The following is a 19,444-nucleotide window of genomic DNA, read 5'->3' as shown; positions in this document are numbered from 1 at the left end:
GCTGAATTATTAGATTGCTTGGGAACAGGGACAAATGCCAATAGGCTTGGGAAGAACATCCAATGAGCATATTAAACGCATTGTTATTTCCCATTTAAATTTAAGATCGTTACCCGTATCCCACATGCACATATACACATACTATTATTGCCATTAATAACAGTAGTTTATTCTGTCCTGGCAGCTTTTTGTGATTAAAACATACAGCAATACTGACTACACAGATCTGTATCCCTTTCCTTCCCACTTTGAGCAGCCGGAACATCTTCTTAATTGAAGTTTGCACAGCATGGAACAGAACTCTCTAAAATATAACAAAATACCTGAGTTTATGTCACAGGTCAGGACTTTAGCTCACATCATTCCACGTCGGTTTGTATCAGCTCATATCAGGAACCGTATGAAATACTCAATAGGTCCAAAATCTATTTCCCTATCACTTCTCAAAGCATTCTTAGTGGGCATACCATTTCAACTTACTCACTGCACCTCTTTCTTTATTACTTTATTTCATTTACTTGCAATAATGACACCTACTATTGGCAATTCTTTTTGCCATTTTGTTGGTTGACAGTGTGCCAAGGATGAAATCTGGTCCACTGTTAAACATTGATGTTGTTAGACTGAAGATGACCCTCCCTCCTCCAAGTACTACAGAGAAACAATTTGTCTCAAAGGCCAAACTCACAGCACAGTGCCTTCTGCAGTCTCCGGATTTTGATGGCTGTACGGTAGGCAGAGAAGCGTACGTTGTTCAAATCAGCTGAAACAGCAGAACAGAAATATGAGAGGTTCTAAATATAGAGTTCATAATTTTTCTTTATATATATAAATCTTCACATTTTGGAAGAAGTCTGTTATCCCTTGTCTTCTCTGCAATGAATTAATAGGATATATCAGAGCAAATTAAAAAAACTGACAAGTTGGGATCTCAGTCCAATCTATCTGCAGGGAAAGCCTTCTGACTCTGACAGTCCAGGACCTTAAGAGATTGGCACCCCAGAAGTCCTAGAAATACTAGCTTGAAACACGCTAGAAACACTAACTTGGCACATGTAATACATATACATACGATAGAGTTTGACATACATGTTAAGCACTAGTTCATAGTTTCCGGACAATTGCTCAAATACAGTATGTTTTGCAAATACTTTACAATTCCATCAGATAACATACAGGAAACAGAGGGCAGCAAATGTCACAGTAACAGAAAAAAAATGCCTTTTTAAGCCATAATTTCTATGCCATTATTTTGTAAGCAGTGCTTCAAAAGGGACAGTCAGATAGCTGTAAGCTCTATTTTAGAAACTGGTACAGTAACGTTTTTTCCTCACTTAACAGTATTTTTAGCCTTTCTCTCCTTAGAATGGGAGATTTCACAGTTAATGCTGATGCTATCAGGTCACATTGAACTAATTGTATCATAATACAGTTCAGCCTTTACCAAAAGCATAGCTGCTCTAATTTATTACAAAAATTATTTCCTTGCAGACCAGCATCCTGGCTTAAACACACAGACAGCCTATATCATTGGACAATTCTTTTGAAGTTAAAAGAAACAAGGTACTGCCTTAAAGCATACAGAGTATATTGTTCAGAATTAATATTAGCAAAAGACAATATGTATGGCACAACCAAGGCAGTACGTTTCATGCAGAGTGTGTCTCACTGGAAAGTGGAAAATGCTGTTACACACAATTCATGGCAACTCAAACACGGTCATTATACAAAAGCAGCTTTTACTCATGGAATAAAAATCACATAATATTTTATTTTAAGAAATTCACTCACCCAAGGACTGGAACAGATCAGTCATTTTAGGATGATCCCAACAAGTTGTCTGTGTCTCATGACTACAAAGGAACAAAGTAATCAGAGTTTCAGGAAACACACTCACACAAAGAATAAAACCCAAAGATATTCTGATTTTCTGCACAGAAGCGGCAAGAAATCCCTCGGCACTAATTAAAGCGCATAATCTGTGTCATTCAGTTCCTCAGCTTTCTAATCAGAAAGTTAGACAGGCAATAGCCCACCCATATTTAATAATATTTACTTTCGATTCTAACTGTGACTATATCAGTTGAACTCTGATCCTGCAGCTAAGAGGTAAGCTAATAAGGTAAAATGCAAAAATTTCCTGAGGTTGTAAAAACAATAAACATATTTGTAAAAACAATTAAAAAATAAAAAGTATTGAGATTTTATTTCAATCTTCATTGTATATCTGAGTACATGTATCAGAACACATACAATAATTTTAAGCTTTATCTGTATGTATTATCAAACCATTCAGGTTGGAGAGGACCTTTAAAATCATGGGAGTCAAATGGAAAGCCTAACTGCTGTTCACACAACCAATCAATAAGTATCTTCATTTATGGGGCGCACTCTACACTACTGTTCACAGAACAGAGATATAACAGACAGCATCCCTTTACCTACTGTTTAGTGATGCTGTTTCAATTTATCAAGGTTTCAAGTATGCAGTCATAGGGGTCAAAACATGTATTATGTCCACAGAAATCTCCAGTTCCCTTCTGTGAGTCACATTTTACTTGTATTTATCAATATTAACTGCTGGAATGATTGCACATTTTTACTCACAAAGTATTAGATTTGAATTAGATTTGCAAGATAATTAATCAGAGAAGTCAAGTTAAAAAGATCATAGAATTATCTCTAAAAGTTAATGAAAAGGAAATTATGCTAGGTGAGCAAATTTAACAGTAATGAATAGAGAATGCCATGTATTTCACCTTTGTTTCCATCTGAAAATTGTTAATGTGCACACTTTTTTTTCCATGTAGAGGGAGGGATACTCTGTTAAAAATAATGACTTTAAATACCATTAAATGTAGTGAACTGTATTATCATTTGGTATATATAAGTGGCTGTACCTCAGTGAGTGCACAATAATTTATCATCAGCGTTTATTTTTTAATTGAGAAACCAATCAAGAATGAACCGTTTTATGCTAGGTGGTACAAAAAAAATCAGATAGAAGGTCTTTGCTCTGAAAAGCTGCAGAGACAGGACAGGTACCATAAAGGGGAGGCAGGCTCCTAACAAAGGAAGTGCTGAGGGTCCTTCTTTAGATTACCCTCTGAGATACACTAGTAGAAAGTGCATGAAATACGGCTCTGCTTAGGGGATACGATCTTCATTTTAGAGTCCACGCACCAGTGTGACCCTTCTAGCTTTCAGTCTAGCCTAAGTCTTCAGAGACAGCTTCTCCCTGTCATCAGGCTTCACACTCTGCCATGGATCTCATTTGTCTATCTGGTATCATCACGACTTTGTGAGGTGTACTTCATGGAAGTTCATAGACAAAATTACATATTTCCTATTAATACAGTAGGTATAAATCTTCTTTTCCTTCTCTGTGATTATTCCCTAGTAGATAACTGAAAGGAAGGAGAAGACCTGCACATGATTATATTTAAACAAGAGAGATTTATACAACAACCAAAACAACTTCTGCTAGACCTTGATTGACTTTGAAATGCTATAGCAAACAGTCCCCAATTCAGAAGAACATTAAAGAACATATTTACATCTGAACACATTTTTCCTGAACAGAAACTTCTATTTGATTTCAGTGTGATATCATCATCACATGAATTGTATTCCTGTTTCACATTCAAGCCTCTGATATACTGCACTCCAAAGCTAATGCATGCCAGTATCTAAATCAGTGGGTTTGCACTTTCTAGATAGACACTTTTAAAACGGCACTATGTTTATCCTTGTCCAGAAAAGTCATTTCAAAAACAAGTTGCTTGACAATCATTTTCCTGGAAAAGGCACACCAATAAATCATCATGAAGCCAGTAACAAGAAAAGGATGTATCTAGGTTTGGTGCTTTGCCAAGGTAAAGGCAACTGACTACAGCATTCTCAAAAACCCTGGTGTCAAAGGACTACAGTATATTAGAAAGAAGAACATATACAGCTTCAGTAAATAGGAACAGAAAATATAATGGTTCAAACAGGCCAACTTATTTAATAACCTCAAAACTCCTGAAGCTGACAAATGCCTGCACTATCATGTTAAGCGGGATGTCATAATTATCATGTTGCCAATTAGGATTGATTTCTGCTGACAAAACCCGTTGCAACTGCCCACAGAAATGGAACCAATATGCAATCAATTTAATAAAGCCTGTTTTAAGGACATTGTTTCAACCCAACTTTCCTAAGAACCCCCCTCCAAAAGTCAAACCCCAAAACAAAAAACCCAAAATGCCAAACAAGTGGTAATTTTGCTATCAACATAATAACTGAAAAGGATTTCCTAGGATTTTCTGAGAAAAAAAAGTCTTAACTAAAACACCTTCCATCTTTTATGTTAAAAGTAAAGGAGGTGGTAGGACTGTGACAGAAGTTGTACATATATGTATACATAAAAATACATTTCTCTCTATTTTAAATGTTGAAATATTAGTGCAAGCACTCAATGTAAACAACATGCAATGCAGCTGAACTTACTGCCTTAGAAACTATGATGTCAAAATTAGTCATGATTAGAAAGACTTTGTTGAATTGCAGCCTTTAGTTCTGAGTTCCCTATTTTCTAGTATTGAACAAATCCATGAACATGAACAAATCTATTTCCAACTATTGGGGTGCTGTAAGAATCTCACTTGGGAAGTGTAGCAGAAGCGCAAAGTTTTTTTTTGCTAGGTCCAGAGACCTTTTTCTTTTTTTTAAATATTTTTTATTAAAAAAAAAAGGAAGAAAAAAATAGATAAATACTTGGATAAATCCTCGCTCTTTTCTTATTATCCCTCTGGAAATATATTCCATTACACATTCATAATGCTTAATTAGGATGTGGGTATAGTTAATTGCAATTTAGATTACATCTTCTAAGTAATTTACAAACCAAAATGCAATGAATTAGAACTTATTTTACTTATCAAACTTTACCCCTTAAATCAAGTTTCCAAGATTTAAGAACAAGCAACAGTTTCATTATTGAAATTGTATGCTTTAAATACAAAGTGTCAGTACAACTTTATCTGAAAGATTAAAATCACTTTAAAAGTGACAACATGCCATGCAAAAAAACCCTGTTTTGTTTTTTCTTCTATTTTTTTTTGCTTAATATGAAGCAGAAAAAGTGAAGGAGATATCCAAAACCTTTATATCCTGCCCTACCATCTTGTTTCTCAATTTAATGCAGTAAATACCTGAACAGCTAAATTTTTCCTTTACAGAACATGAAATTTATTCCTAATAAAATAAAACATAAAACATTTTTATGTTTCTATTTTATTTGCAAGAGAAATACATTTGTGCCAGACTGTGTACAGATTAATGGGTTTTTAAAACTTATCACTTAGTTTCTTTCTATGCCATGCAGACTGTGTGAGAAAGGAGGTCCAGTGAACATCATCTGGTGAAACTGAAAAAAAGGCAAGAGAGAATCCCTTCCCCCTGACTTGTCCACAATTACCTTAAAGTCAGTACTATCTAACAGATGCTAAATGACTACAGAGGGTGAACATGACTGTGCCAGCTTAATCCAAAAACACCTAGCAAGAAAGCATTGGTTACAGCTGAGCAATTCTGTACATGGATCCAGTAGAGAAGAGGAATGGGTTCAGAGTGAGTGAATCACCAGCTCAACAGTCTGTCCAGGTCAAAGGAGGCAGCAGCTTCACTGTTGCGGGCAGTGCTGCTACCATCACTGAATATATTCTATGTGGGTAGGTTTCACTTAGATACCAAAGCCGGAGTACTCTGGACAGAGCCAAGCTGAAAAGATGCAACTGTAAATTTAATAAGAGCTATAAAAAACTCATCTCACTGAACTTCTGAGAAGATTCAAAACAGGCATTTAACCAAGAGCAGACAAATGTTGTGAGTCTTTCCTCTCTGTTACAACTACCCTGCCACTGCTATCCCAGGCCACAGTGATGCTTGAGCCAAGAATCACCTTCTCTTGCAAGTATGCTACTAACGTTAAGAACTACTTGTAGAGTGAGGTGATGTTTCCTTTGACTGAAAGTGAACAACAACTGGGTTCATTATTCATCTTGTTTGTAGATGGTGCCAAAAAAAAAAAAATAATTTTTCAAGGTCTACAGGAACCCAGGTCACTAGATTTCATTCTGCATAGCGGATGGCGTAAGAAGGTATTTCTGCTATCACAGAAGTGAGCTGGCCTACAGGGCAGTAAGACAAGTGGTATGAACATATTACACATTACCATCCACATGGTTTAGTCAGGGAAGAATTTAAAGCATTTCACTAAGAAGCATTGTTTTTTTGTTAGTATCAAAAGATTGAGTTATTCAGAGAAAGTGTCTTCTAGGACTCTTCCGACAAACTTATGGACCCCAATGTAAGCCATGCAGCAAAACATGTACCCAAAAATATATTACCTGAGAAGACAGTGTAATTTAAAAAGTCTAAAGGTATTTGTGTAAATTTTACTAAATAAAAAACATGATAACCATAAAATACTCCAAATTACAAAACCCCCGCATATTAATGAAGTGCTCTAAAGTTTACATGACAAACATTTGCCCTTACTATGCATTCTTATTCATCATGTTTGGTGGCAGCTTTCTAATTATAATTGGCTAAGGTATTCTATTTTAAAAACACTTCCTGGTTATAAATAAAAAGCTGGGGAACTGTTAGCATGTCACTTAACTTATGCTCTCTAAAAATAAAAGAACAGTCCTGTTGAAGTGAAAGGATTAGGTTGTACATCTCCAGGTGTTTCAAGATGCCCATGGAGTTGTGAAAAAAATTCCATTTGTTCTTTTTCAGCTTTTTTCTACCAGAAAGAAAACTAGAGACAGGTTTGTGGGTCTTTTTTTATCATTTCTTAACATGGGCAAGGCCCGTGTTGATAATCGCTGGCAAACACCACAAGAAACAGTACTCTGGCATGATGTTAAGTACCTTTCTGTTCCTGTAGTCATTTGCACAAAACACTACCTTAAATCAGGATCTTTACTAATCACTAATGATTTGACAGCACTCAACTCTGACTTTGCTGCCCTTGTCAAAATTCAAATGGCATAACATCTTCACTTCATAAATATGTCAGTGTTTTATCTAGATACTGTATATTTTCTTTTTTTCTTTTTAAGTCCATTAGAAAATACTGTTTTGTGGTGAAAAAAGGGTTGGCATAATGCATCCCCAAGGTATTGCATCTTAGAGGTTGGTAGAACAATTTATATGCAGATATTTTGAAATCACTCCAGAGAAAATGTGCTACTGCATTTCTTTAATTGAAAACAAAGACCAGCATAGGAACTGGTAATTGAAGAAACTCTCAAAACCTCAAACCTGTATTACCTCTTTCTGCAAATCAGATTTTATTTTCCCTTCTAAGGGAAATACTTCTTAATACTTAAAGAATGGGATTATGCATATAACTAGAATAAGGAAAAAAAATAAGGTGTTTCTGTTCCATTAATTCTCCCCATCTTCCCCATACAGGCATAAACCAAACATCAAGAAAGACTTTCTAAAGAGCCTTAAAAAATGGAGAAGCAGAAAACATTTTATTCCTGTACCCCATAAAGTTAAACATGATATAGAAGGTGATAACATGGAATTTCTAAGATGTTCGTTATGTCAGCCTCTTTGCAGGATTACAGAAAAGTAAGCATGGTAACTATGGTGTTTGATATGGACCAATTTAATGGCTACATCAAGAAATTGCTCTCTCTATGTAACGTCCTGCATGAGATTAAACTTACTGTGACCTCTTCTGTATCACCCTTTTGTTTCTTCTGCACAGTACAAATATCCAATAACTTACAGCATTGAAAGGTACACTGCTGAAGAACACTTAAATTACAGTTAAAAGAAAAAGAGTGAGAAACACCAGGGTAGTTATGTTTTCTGCACATTCATCATGTTTTCCTCAAGGATGTTTAATTATTATACAGTGTCTCCTTTATTACTCTATCTTTAGAATATTTTTATTGAAACGCCATGTAATATAGGTTTTATTTTTTTTCATTTACTATTATGGAGGCCAAGGATGTCTCATTTGTATGATACAAATAGTTATAAATCAACAACAGCAGAAAATTCTCCTTATTAAATCTCAAACCTTTACAAACCAATCTATGAAATATGTATTCAAAGGTAAGTTTGCCAAACCTTTTGTCCAAACTTCACACTTTCATTACCTAAAGTGCATTGTTAAGTACTGTGCCTGTTGTGTTGTATTCCCCTCCATATGCTCATTAGTCCCATTCTCTTTCATAAATTATGAAAGACTGTAGCTTTTTTTTTCCAGCAGCATCAAGATTTTACAGTTAAGGTTTTCATTGAATTTTACTGTGACAGAGAAGACACAGACTACAAAAATACAAAATATTTTATCAACTGTCATTAAGAAAAAAAAAATCAAATGGGAGGCAAAAGGATGAAATAAAATTACATCAACAGAGGCAGCACTACTTCGCAACTTTGACTTACACAGTAAGACAATTCAAGAGGAGAAAAGAGAGAGGTTAAATCATGTGTGTAAGTTCAGTTCACCATATTCACCATAGCCCAGGACACATGCAAGTTGATAAACCTGAGACCAATAAATTAGAAATCCTTCTTTCAGCTAAGCAGAATAGTTGCTCCTTTCCAAAATGCCCCAAACCCAGACTGCCTCTGTCTGAACATATAGGGCAGAGGAGGTTGTAAACTGGCTTTTTGATCTTTCACATGCTTCATTACCTGATTAAATACAACCCAAGGAAGGGCAGACATGACAACTGTTAGTAAATGGGGTGGGGAGAACAAACTGGACTCCCAAGTCACGATGGTGTGCTGTCACTAAGACATCTTTCAGAGAGACACTCTTCTCTAATCACATAAATGCAAGCTACCTCTGGTGTTAGAAAACAAACAGAAAAAATGCTGCTTATCTGAAAATACAGACAGCTTGCATCATTTTGACATTCTCCTTACAGATTCACTGCTACCTAAATTACTCCCTCCTGGCCTTCTAAGGTGCAATTCCCTAATTTTTCTAAAATTCATTCTCTGTGTGCAGTAAAATTACAGAGCGTAGCTTGTTCTTTTATTTCATTTTTCCAAATACTTTAACAGAGGTGCAACTACATCATCATCTGCAATTATGTCACTTTCCGAATATTTTACAATTCTCATTCAATGACACTCACAATATGCAATCAAAATGAAGAAAATATACGAATTATGGTTGTCTAAGAAAATTATGTGTTCTTATTTAGAAGTGGCCTGATTTCAATTTGCCTTTATTTCACTTCCAAATTTTTGAAACTTCTCATTTTTCAGCCACATTGGATCATACTTTTACTATCTTTGTTCTGCTGCATTTTCTTCTTTATACCATAAAATGAACAACTGGTATCTTAAACCTTCCCTCTAAATATACAAATCTTGCTGTAAATACAACAAATATAGTTGTTCTCAAATGATAGTTATTAAGACTCATCATAACTGTTCCTTCTACTCATGCTGTGCTTTACATCAAAGGTGAGTCTTTGCAAGGGATTACTACAATTAAAAAAAAAAAAGAAAACTAAGTCAATCTTTCCCTCTTTCCTAGCATTCCTTTCTATATAAACATCCATCATTAAATCCTGTTGCCTATTCTCTTATATTGTCTCACTCATGTAATCACTAATCACACAGTCAGTATGTTTTTTCTGTCAGTATTGTTTTTTTCTCTTTTTTAAACTGTGTTTGAAATTAAAGAACACAAAAAGATTTAAAAGGGTATTTAAAGCCAAGAATACTCTCCAGCCTGATCATAACAAAGCAAATGAAATTCAGAATCAGTTCTTTTCTGCTTTATCTTCCACAACTCTCTGATTTATCTAGCTGCTTCTGAAAACAATGATGTTTAGATCAGTAAGAAATAAAAAATGTAGGAAACTGCCAAGGTCACTCTGCTTTTCAGACTGTGAAGCTACTGAAATTCAGTATTCATCCTCAAGTTTTTTAAAATAAATAAATCCTACCAGTTACACATACCATCATTCTCTTTCAAGACACAAGAATCATTGCTTCAGCAGCATATATCATGTTGCAAGTAGGGAAAGATTACTGGAAAAGTCTTCCTTGAGATGCAGTAGTTAGTCCTGCTGACTTCATTAAGGCCATCTTGCAAATTAAACAGTGGTCTCTGCTACTATAAAGACCTCGACCCTCAGAGAACCTGCCCTATACTTCTACTCCCTTACCAAACTTCCTGTGCAAGACCATTAAAACAATTTCTGAGAGATGCTGGGGTTTCTTTCTCAGTCCCAACTGGCTTCATCCCCCAGTCAAGCTCTAGGGCCGCCAACACACCAGAGCAAGCCCTCAGTACAAGCGGATACTTGGCCACCAACTGGTGATCTTGCAGGACTGCACCTAGGGCACTCAACTGGAAAGACTTACTTTCTTCTGAACTAGCAATGATAAAAAAAGATTTCTCACAAAATGAACTTTGGCTGAGGTGGGGTAAGAGAGATGCTCAGAAACTCAAAACAATGTATTAAATATGAAAAAAGGATACACACATGAAATATTCAAGTTTAAAATATTTGCCTTGTTCAGCACAGATGAGCAGCTTTAATATTAGTCTGTTCCATCTGTTCCCATCTCTGTTCCCCAACTCGGAATGTACCAACGAGCTCCACAAAACCCTCTGGGTCCAACTCACACCCGATAAACCCTCCCAACTCCAGCTATCAGCTCTGATAGAGCAGGGAAGTGAATTGCCATCTTTCAGCGTCCAGTAAGGACATACCCACAAGAAAAAAAAAAATCACAGGCTTAGGGTAGCTTTCCTCTTGCTTTCTGAAGCTTGCTACTTCAGCATTTTCCTTGAATTACTGCTGTAGGTGTGATCACTTTAATACACTTCTGCCTGAGTCTTGGCAGTGAGTGAGCCTTTGCATCCTTTTGCCCTCTCCTCTTCTACTCAGGACGAAGCCAGGAACCTCTTCTCCAGTGTGTCACAGTTTTTCTTGCCTCCTGCAAAACTTTTCAGGAGAAGTACAAATGCTTTCACAGAGAATTCAAGGATCTTCACAGTAGGCTTTTGCTTTTTCTAGTTACCTACTCAGATCCTTTAAAGAAATTAATCTTCATATGACAGTTTAAAAATAACCGTCACACCTCAAGAGTGATAACAGGTTCGATTGACATGAATTGATTGTTACCTGCTTTTCAAAGCTCTCAAGTACTCATAAATTGTTTGAAGCCCAAAACGTGGTACTCAGATTTATGAGCAATACACAATAGTAAAAAAACCTCACTTGTGTTCTTTAGAATGAACTATCTTCAAGTCCAACTCACGGTCATTCTACCTTAAAAAAACCTACCCTTTTCCCAAACTCAAACTGATAACATTTTAACAGATTTCCTTCAGCCTAAAATGAACTGCTTGGGTCTCCCTTACTATACACTGCACCTTCTTAAAATTTCATTTACCTCTCTGGCAAAGCGCTACCCTCCTCTCAAAGCAGCAATCTTTGATCTTTAAAGTACTGGCAAACAGTACATAAATAAATGCTGATAGATTAAGAAAAGCCAAGTTATGGACTGCTCTGAGTAAAACACATCAAAATCTCCTTACCTCCATAACTAAGTATTCTTTATTATTTTCAAAATAAGTATTTCAACCATTCCTCTTGGTAATCACGGTATTTGTACAATTTTTGTAAATATTTATGAAAATGTATAATTTGCCTTAAAATCAAGCACGATAAGAACTTCCATAAAGTAAAGAAAAGGACAGAAGGACAGTCAACACATGTATATTTCCAAATAAATTTGGCACAAAATGATGAATGGGTTCAATAGATATTAGTCACCACTGTTTTGCTATAGGTTATAAACTTTGCATTTTTAAATACATTACTTATTCAGCTTTTTTTTCCTTTACAGTTTATACTCTGGATGAGCCACACACATAAGAACAAGTCTAGTTTGAATACTGATAATGTATTATATTGAAATGTCCCTGCTGTTTCCTATCTGTTTGAGTGAGGTTTTATTTTGGGTTTGTCATTGATTTCTATTTACATATTTCTAAATTATATAGCATGTAAAGCAATAAACATGACTATATAGTATATGCAGCAGAATACTAAGTAGAGAAACTCTTGGTAACATTTCTAGCTACTACTTAGTACCTATGTTTTTCTGCCAGGTTATGGTGGTAAGACCCTCTGGTAGGGTTAAGGAAAAAAGAATAAAGGCAAACTTACTTGATATAATAGGGCACTTTGTTATGTGAAACAGATCTCTGCCATGGAAACTGTACTGAGGCTGAGGAAATAAAGACAAGGTAGTTATGAGAAAGCACGTATCAAATTTAAAAATCTAACTATCTTTTATTTATTTTATAATTAATATGGTTATAACAAATGGAAACAAAATTTCCCAGACTATTTTCAGTAATTAGAAAATCAGCAGAAAAAAACTATGGCAATCTATCAAGATGATTCCAGACATGTATTTGAAGCCACACTGGAAATAAAACAAATGTGGTGATTCTACTTCAAAGAAGGATAATAAATTCTAAGCAAGCAAGCTATCCATTCGGGGAAAACTTAGACACTGGTTTTCCTACCTCTATGGAATTATTATCAGTTTATGCTTTGAAAATAAATTATTCCACTACTATAATTAATGCTCTGCAACAGGACAAAAAAGAAGAAATATCAATCTTATTTTTATTAGTTACAACCCTTGTATAAGGGTTCCTATTTGCAACTCAAATTAATATTGATTACTTGGATATCATCCATAACATCAAGAAGCCTTCTGCACACTGAGTTGAAAAAGGCATGAAGTCAAACATGACACTACAACCATGTTTATCTAAAGATCCCAAGAGATAAAAGGTTAAAAAGCGTTCAGGCCAACAGGACTGCTGGTGGACAACTTATAAGCAGCTACTTACTGAAAAAAACACAGGTACACATACCTACCAGAAATTACCAGATTAGTACCTGGGTAATTAGGGTTTATTATGGAAAAAACTCACTTCACTAGATTTACTATAGAACCAGAGATAGAAAGAACAGGTAGGAATAAACAATCATCACAGTGGAATGAATTTATATTGCACACATATGGCAACACTTCTGAGACAGAGTGCCTACTCGTGGATGCTAACACCCCTGTTTCAAAACTTGCTAAAATGAGACACAGTTTTGATCCACATTGCATCTCAAGTAATTAAACTCTCAATTACTCCAATTTTCTGCAAGCATGGCCCACTTTAGAGCCCATCCCTCTTTGGAAAAAACCCTACATTTGACAGTAACAAGCTGTGTAAGTCCCATAGGCTGCTGCAGCTACAGAGAGAGGCAGGTCTCACCCTGCTACTAGCTGACTGCTTCCCAAGAAGTTTAATGGCTGTGACCTCACACAAAATTTCATGGTTTACAATTTAAGAAACATTCATGTACTGAAAACACAGATTAACTGAGAAGAATATTTGGGAAACTACAGGAAAAAAGTAAACCACATTATTAACTGGAAAAAATAAAGAAAATTCCATCTCAATATTTAAAGAAGAGAATAACATTTGCAATTAAAGGTAGGCAGTTACCTGGTAAAGAAAAAAAAAACTAATAAAGGCTAAATGTTCAAACAGAGGTAGCTAACTGAAAAATAATCCTTAAGCATTCATAATTCTGGAAAAAAAAAATCAACAAGATAGGTGAAGGTAGCCATCAGCTTTAGAGTTTCTTTCTCTAGTGTTGCCATTTCGCACCTATGGTGGCTCCTGTACTACTATACTAATCATGTCAGCTAGAAAAGTGCTCAACTACAATTTATATGGTAAAACAGATAAAGATATTCTTCAACAACACAAATATGGACTAAACAATGTAATCAATTAAATTCCTAATTACTATGGACCAAGTCACACTCTACTTGTTTGGAAACAACCTTTGTAAAACATTGCCAGTTCTCTGCTGCATGAAGCTCTGGAAAATTTATTAAAAATCAGTTTCCTGATGAAAACTGAATGTAGTAGTTATCAATTCTGGCACTCACTAGCAGGCCTCTTGGTATTAGTATGGCTGAGAGGTGCTTTAAGCAGGTCACTGAATACCTAGTTATTTTTTAGGGAACTTGTAGAGTCAGCACTCTGTGGATGTTCAAGAATTCATCTCAGAAGCATACAAAAACACAGCATAGAGAAGTGGATCATCAGCCTTGGAAAATAAATCAATTACAGAAGAAACAAGTTACTATTTCTAAGGCAGGAGACAGCAAAGCAATTCTTTTGCAAAGAATAATGGATTATGAGTATTCTTCACCTTCAGTTGTTTTAGGGATGTATAAAATTTACTGCTCAGTAACTAACTTGCAAGGGGCTTACATTCCATCTCACAAGCACTGAAAAAAAGTTCAACATACTCTTGCCTCCCAATGAAGGGAGAGGAAACAACAGTTCAGCAAAAAGAGGGATCATAGATTGTAGTGGACTACTGATACTGCTTTACCTCAGCCTCCTCCCACAGATCATTTTAGGAAGGGCTAATATGTTGTTTGATAGTCTTCAAAAATATTTTGAAGCACTTTCTTACTGATGGACTGCATGAATCCAACTAATTGGTGTTCTACAAACTCAAACAGTAGTATCAAATGCTGTACTGTGTCTTTTTAGTACTGAGATGTTTCTAGCCACTGCAGAGATGAAATCACTGGACTAATGGGGCTGGAATCAGGGTGCTGGATAATGTCATCTAGGCTCCCATTCCTATGAAAGGTTGGACCAGATGATCTTTTGAACTCCATCCCTTTCAACCTGGGCTATTCTATGAATCTGATAAACAGGTAGAGATAAGTGTTTTGCTAGCACAAATTACTGAATAAACGATAACTGGGATCTCATCATATCATCATGGCTGGGCTTCACGAACGAAGATTTGGGAAGGACTCTACCCACATTTGCTACAAGCGCGCTGGTGGCTAAAGAGGTCAATGCGAGATAGACAAATCCGTTTGCAAGCTGGGATCAAATCAGCTAACAGTGGTGTGATGGCAAGTTATGTTCCCCTGTAAGGATTTGGAGGAAAAGTAACAGGTATGTGAGGTAAATGTAAAATAGATGTTGTCAGATGAGCACAGATAAAAACCTGCCCTCTAATTCAGAAGTGCAATTTTGGAGACGAGGATTTGCACAAGACATACATATATATCAATTGCAGCTTTTGAAGTTTGAGATTGTCTTATTCAGACTACTACTCAACTTGTTCCTCACAGTTTGAAGTCATTTATTGCCGCTAAAAAGGTTTGAAAATTTTGATTTAGAATATGCAGTCTTGCCACCTGTCAGGATAAAACCTTTACTTTTCCAGATTTAATGACTTTTTTATGACTTTCCTTTTGAAGTTACTGCCCCCGGCTTTCATTTAACTGACTTTATAAAAAATTGTAGGTATAAGTTCTTTAACTCTGTTTACCTGAATCTCTAAAAAGAGTTTTGTTTATTTTTATTTTTTTAACAAGTTTTTGTTGTAGTTAGTGTGGGGAAAGAGGTTGTCTTTAACAAAGAGTTTAAATGGATAACTGCATATTATTTGCTTTTCAAAACTGTGTTACTTGGCTATAGCTCTTTGTGGTATCTACCAACATGCATTCTGGAAGCTTTCCTTTTTTTACTTTTGTATGTAACAAAACGAATGTCTCTTTAAGCCTGGAGAAGATTCCCTAAGCATGGCTGGGGTATGCTGATATGGCACTGCATAGTCTCTTTGGACGTAACTCTATGAATGCTTAAACCAGCAAGAAAGCCAGTTCATCACTCAGTCTTGTGAATGCAGTTTTTTATTGTGACATAGCTGTAAGCCAAATCAAGGAAATGATCCAGGTCAAGACAAACAAAACCAGTCAACTTTTCCTGGCAAGTTTTACACGTGGACTCTTTCACTGATTCTCCTCCTGCCCTGATCAGTCACCTGAATATTTGCAATGGTCCAGGTGAGGAAAGGTGAACAGAACAGCCTCAACAGTGACACAGTAGTGAAGGAACTGACTGTCAGGGTTACAAGTTTGAGATTGGAAGAGCTACAAAACCACTGTGGCAACAGTACGCTATACTTCTAATATGGCTTAAATTTAATTAACAAATAAATCATATACTTTTTAAAGTTGTTTGTTTGTTCTGTCAATTTAAGAACAGGACAAAGTGGCTCCAGGAATTGCTATTTACATAACAGCTGTAATATTTTATATACATTGCATCTTGTTTATTGAAAAACTAACTGTCAATTTAAAATAAGAACACGGTTGTCACATAAGTCAAGAAAGGAAATCAAGAATCATTTATTGTTTTAAATTATATTAGCTGTTTAGCTATACATTGACATACAGTACTTCAGAATCTCTGGGAAAGAACTGCTCATTGTCATGCTGACTTCTCAACTTCTGCAATGATTTTATTTTTATTACTGAAGCCCTCAGTTAAAAATTGGAGAAGTGACTGGGTTAACACTTTGTCTTATTAGCCCTGATGACAGCAGGTAGGCTAGAACATTGGAAAAATCAACATGGATCTTGATATCACAACCTATTTATTTGTAGCAAATTATGTCAAATCTGCCTTTGCCCTCTTAGTATATGGGAGACCACAGGCTTATACCTCTAAAATTTTCATTAAATAGAAAAAGGATAGGTCTTGAGGAAGTGATGCACGTTTGCTTTCCTCAGCCCTTTATTTGAAGTTCCAGGAATGTATGACACGAAGTCTTTAATTTCAAAAAAAAAAAAAAAAATCCAGGCAGCTCTTCCTTTGTGTCATCCCAGCAAGAGCGGAAGCAAAAGGAAATAGAGGAAAGAGTTGGCAGACGATAAGAAGATGTGCTTATGAACAAGTAAAGATTCTGGAACAGTCACAGGTTAGACACTGCAGCAGAGGACAAAGAATAAAACAACCAGGGCACAACAGTATCTCAGAAAGGTGGTACAGTGGGAAGCACACTAGTGAGATTGTCAGTGCAGTTATGAAGATGAAACACCCCCACAAAAACACAGAGGTAGATAATATGGAAGAAGAACTTCCTCAAGCCATAGGGAAAACTGGAGTAAAGATCAGTCAGTCTTTAAGAAAGCCATCATATCTCTCGTGTCAATTAATTCAAAGAACTTACTGGAAAGAAAGTGCTGGGATGCAGGCCCAAAATCTCGGTGTGCCTCCTGTAACTGTTTAAGGCGACCCTCTACAGACACCTACATATAAACACACATACACAAAATTTACATTGGCATTTACTTTGCAACAGCAAGACCATGATAAGAAAACCACTTGTTCACATTCATTTTTAGTGAAATTAATTTGTGTGTGTCATAGCTCTCATTTGACATCCATCTATTCACGGCTACATTTTTTTTTCCACTTGCTTAATGAAAATCCTGTTTGTATCTTGCAGTGTTCTTGTGTGAGAACTATAGATCAATAACAAACAAACAAAAGTAGTTTCATGGTGACTATAGCCTACTGCTGAAGTTTCTGACCTCCTCCCAACCCTTCTGTTGTCCACATTTCCATAGTCAGCAGGTCTCAGTTTGATGTTATTGATCTCACAGCTGCCTTGTCAGCACAGAACCATTTTGGAAGATACAGCTTCACTTGCTGACATGACTCCACCTCCAGTTTATTAATTGAAACTGCACTAGCACACCCAGCAGTAGTTTGGTTGTTTGGTTAACTCAGTTTGAGAAGAAAGGAAAGGTCTGATATGACACATTAATAGCTTTGCCTCTCAGGAGTGACTTATTCAAAACTACTGGCCCAGGAACTGGTGCCCAGGTTTTGAAAATTCATTCCTGCTACCCTCACTAGAAGTGTGATAAGTATTTCCTACAAAATAAAAAAGTGAGAAACTTCAAAATTGATACATGAATTTTTAACTGATATAAGAAACTCCATTAAATCATTCACTTTGAAACTATGTACGAGTTTCAACCGTAATCAGGCACATTGATTTACCTTTTGCAGACCATTTAAGCATAATAATCATAACTATGCAATATGAATCTCTCTCATAGCATATCCTCTTCTGTTTTGTAATGCTAAATTGCTATTGCTCATACCTTGTTATAGCTCTACTAACACTTAAGACACTTAAAGTGAAATTCCCTACAGAAAGTGAACGTTCAAAGACAAAATAAAACAGCTTTCCACAAGCTGGAAACACAACAGAAGTATTTATACCAGTTTTTCGTAACACAGATTTATGTAATAAAATATACTGCTATAAGATATACAAAAAAAGCATGCAGCAATAGTTCCCACTAGTCTCCAGAGTTTAATGCAGTTTCCTGTGTGAATAAACTGCTGAAATAGCTTAAAAGGAAAAGCTTTTGGTTAAGCTGCTGAAGGAAAGACAGATCTTTCTGTTGCTTTGGTACCAACAGAGTAACACGTTAGCAATAGAAGTAAGGGAACAAATGGTAATAACACATCAGAGAAGAGAAGAGAAAGGACAGAGAGAACAGAGAAAAAGAAACATCCCTCCACACACACCTACTGTACATATTCAGAAGAATACCTGTAAAAGTTTCCAACGCATATTAAGATCATCCAGCTGACGAGACATCTTTAAGGATGGATAAAGGTCAAGTGGAGACAGCTGACTGGACAAATCATTCACTGTTTTAACTTTTAAGTTGATGGGAGCAATTTCATCTCTAAAAGCCTTAAAGAGTAAGAAACATACATTTATGTTCAAGGGATATTTGAGTAGCAGAAAAGTCACAGTAAACTCAACACAGTTCTGACCTGCCCCACATGGAAGTTTATGCTGAACAACTGAACACAAGTCAGTTCTCGGCAAAAAAAGTTCCCTCACTTCATTGTTCTTACTATATCATTCATATCCATCTTCACAGAAAAACAGTATGAAACTTGCTCAAATGCCCATAAGCAAATTGTGCCCCTAAAACAATTTAAATTATTTTTTTAGTGGTGCCATATGGCTTTACAGTTTTTCATCACAAAAGAAAATACACAATGCTATATTAGGAGCTTTGGTAGCATACAGCCTGCCAAGTGTTCTTAAGAAAAAAATGTGTTCAGTAGCTATAGCTTTCCAGTATTAAGCAGCTAACAAAAATTCAATTTAAAAACTATTATTGAATTAGCAAAGCATGAAGGAATTTGTCTTCTAAAAAAAAGGAGTACAATGTTTTACCTGATTAGAACCACAGAGTGAAACTATTACAAATGACTAAAAAGAAGTAAAAGGTTTATTGAATCGAATAGAACTAAATACAGTATTAAGGCAAAATTGATGCAAGTTTTAGTTACAGTTAAAAAGATGCATCAAATGTCTTTTTTGCTGTGAGCAGTTAAGTGTTCAATCCCATAAACAGCTTGATTGAACATCATGAAACATGCCAAAAACAACTGTTAAAAAAGCATTTTCTTTGGATAATTCAATTATTTACCTCCCTTCAAAAATCACTC

At 35.8% G+C, this 19,444-nt stretch overlaps 1 protein-coding gene across 8 annotated transcripts in view; it reads right to left on the bottom strand.

Annotated features, from left to right (window-relative positions):
* The window catches only part of UTRN (utrophin), a 364,804-nt gene that overhangs the window by 62,710 nt on the left and 282,650 nt on the right, over nucleotides 1-19,444 (bottom strand). For 7 of the 8 annotated variants that reach the window (XM_032682362.1, XM_032682360.1, XM_032682361.1 and 4 more), the window contains 5 exons: nucleotides 18,528-18,674; nucleotides 17,127-17,205; nucleotides 12,222-12,282; nucleotides 1,792-1,853; nucleotides 689-763 (listed from right to left, as the gene is read on the bottom strand). In XM_032682362.1, the coding sequence (XP_032538253.1) occupies nucleotides 689-763; nucleotides 1,792-1,853; nucleotides 12,222-12,282; nucleotides 17,127-17,205; nucleotides 18,528-18,674 (424 nt within the window). The remainder of the gene's footprint in view (nucleotides 1-688; nucleotides 764-1,791; nucleotides 1,854-12,221; nucleotides 12,283-17,126; nucleotides 17,206-18,527; nucleotides 18,675-19,444) is intronic. The other variant, XM_032682363.1, reaches the window with a different exon arrangement.

Source organism: Chiroxiphia lanceolata, chromosome 3, assembly GCF_009829145.1.
Source record: "Chiroxiphia lanceolata isolate bChiLan1 chromosome 3, bChiLan1.pri, whole genome shotgun sequence".
In the NCBI taxonomy this organism is placed as follows: Eukaryota; Metazoa; Chordata; class Aves; order Passeriformes; family Pipridae; genus Chiroxiphia; species Chiroxiphia lanceolata.
This window is presented reverse-complemented; position numbering and strand designations above follow the sequence as displayed.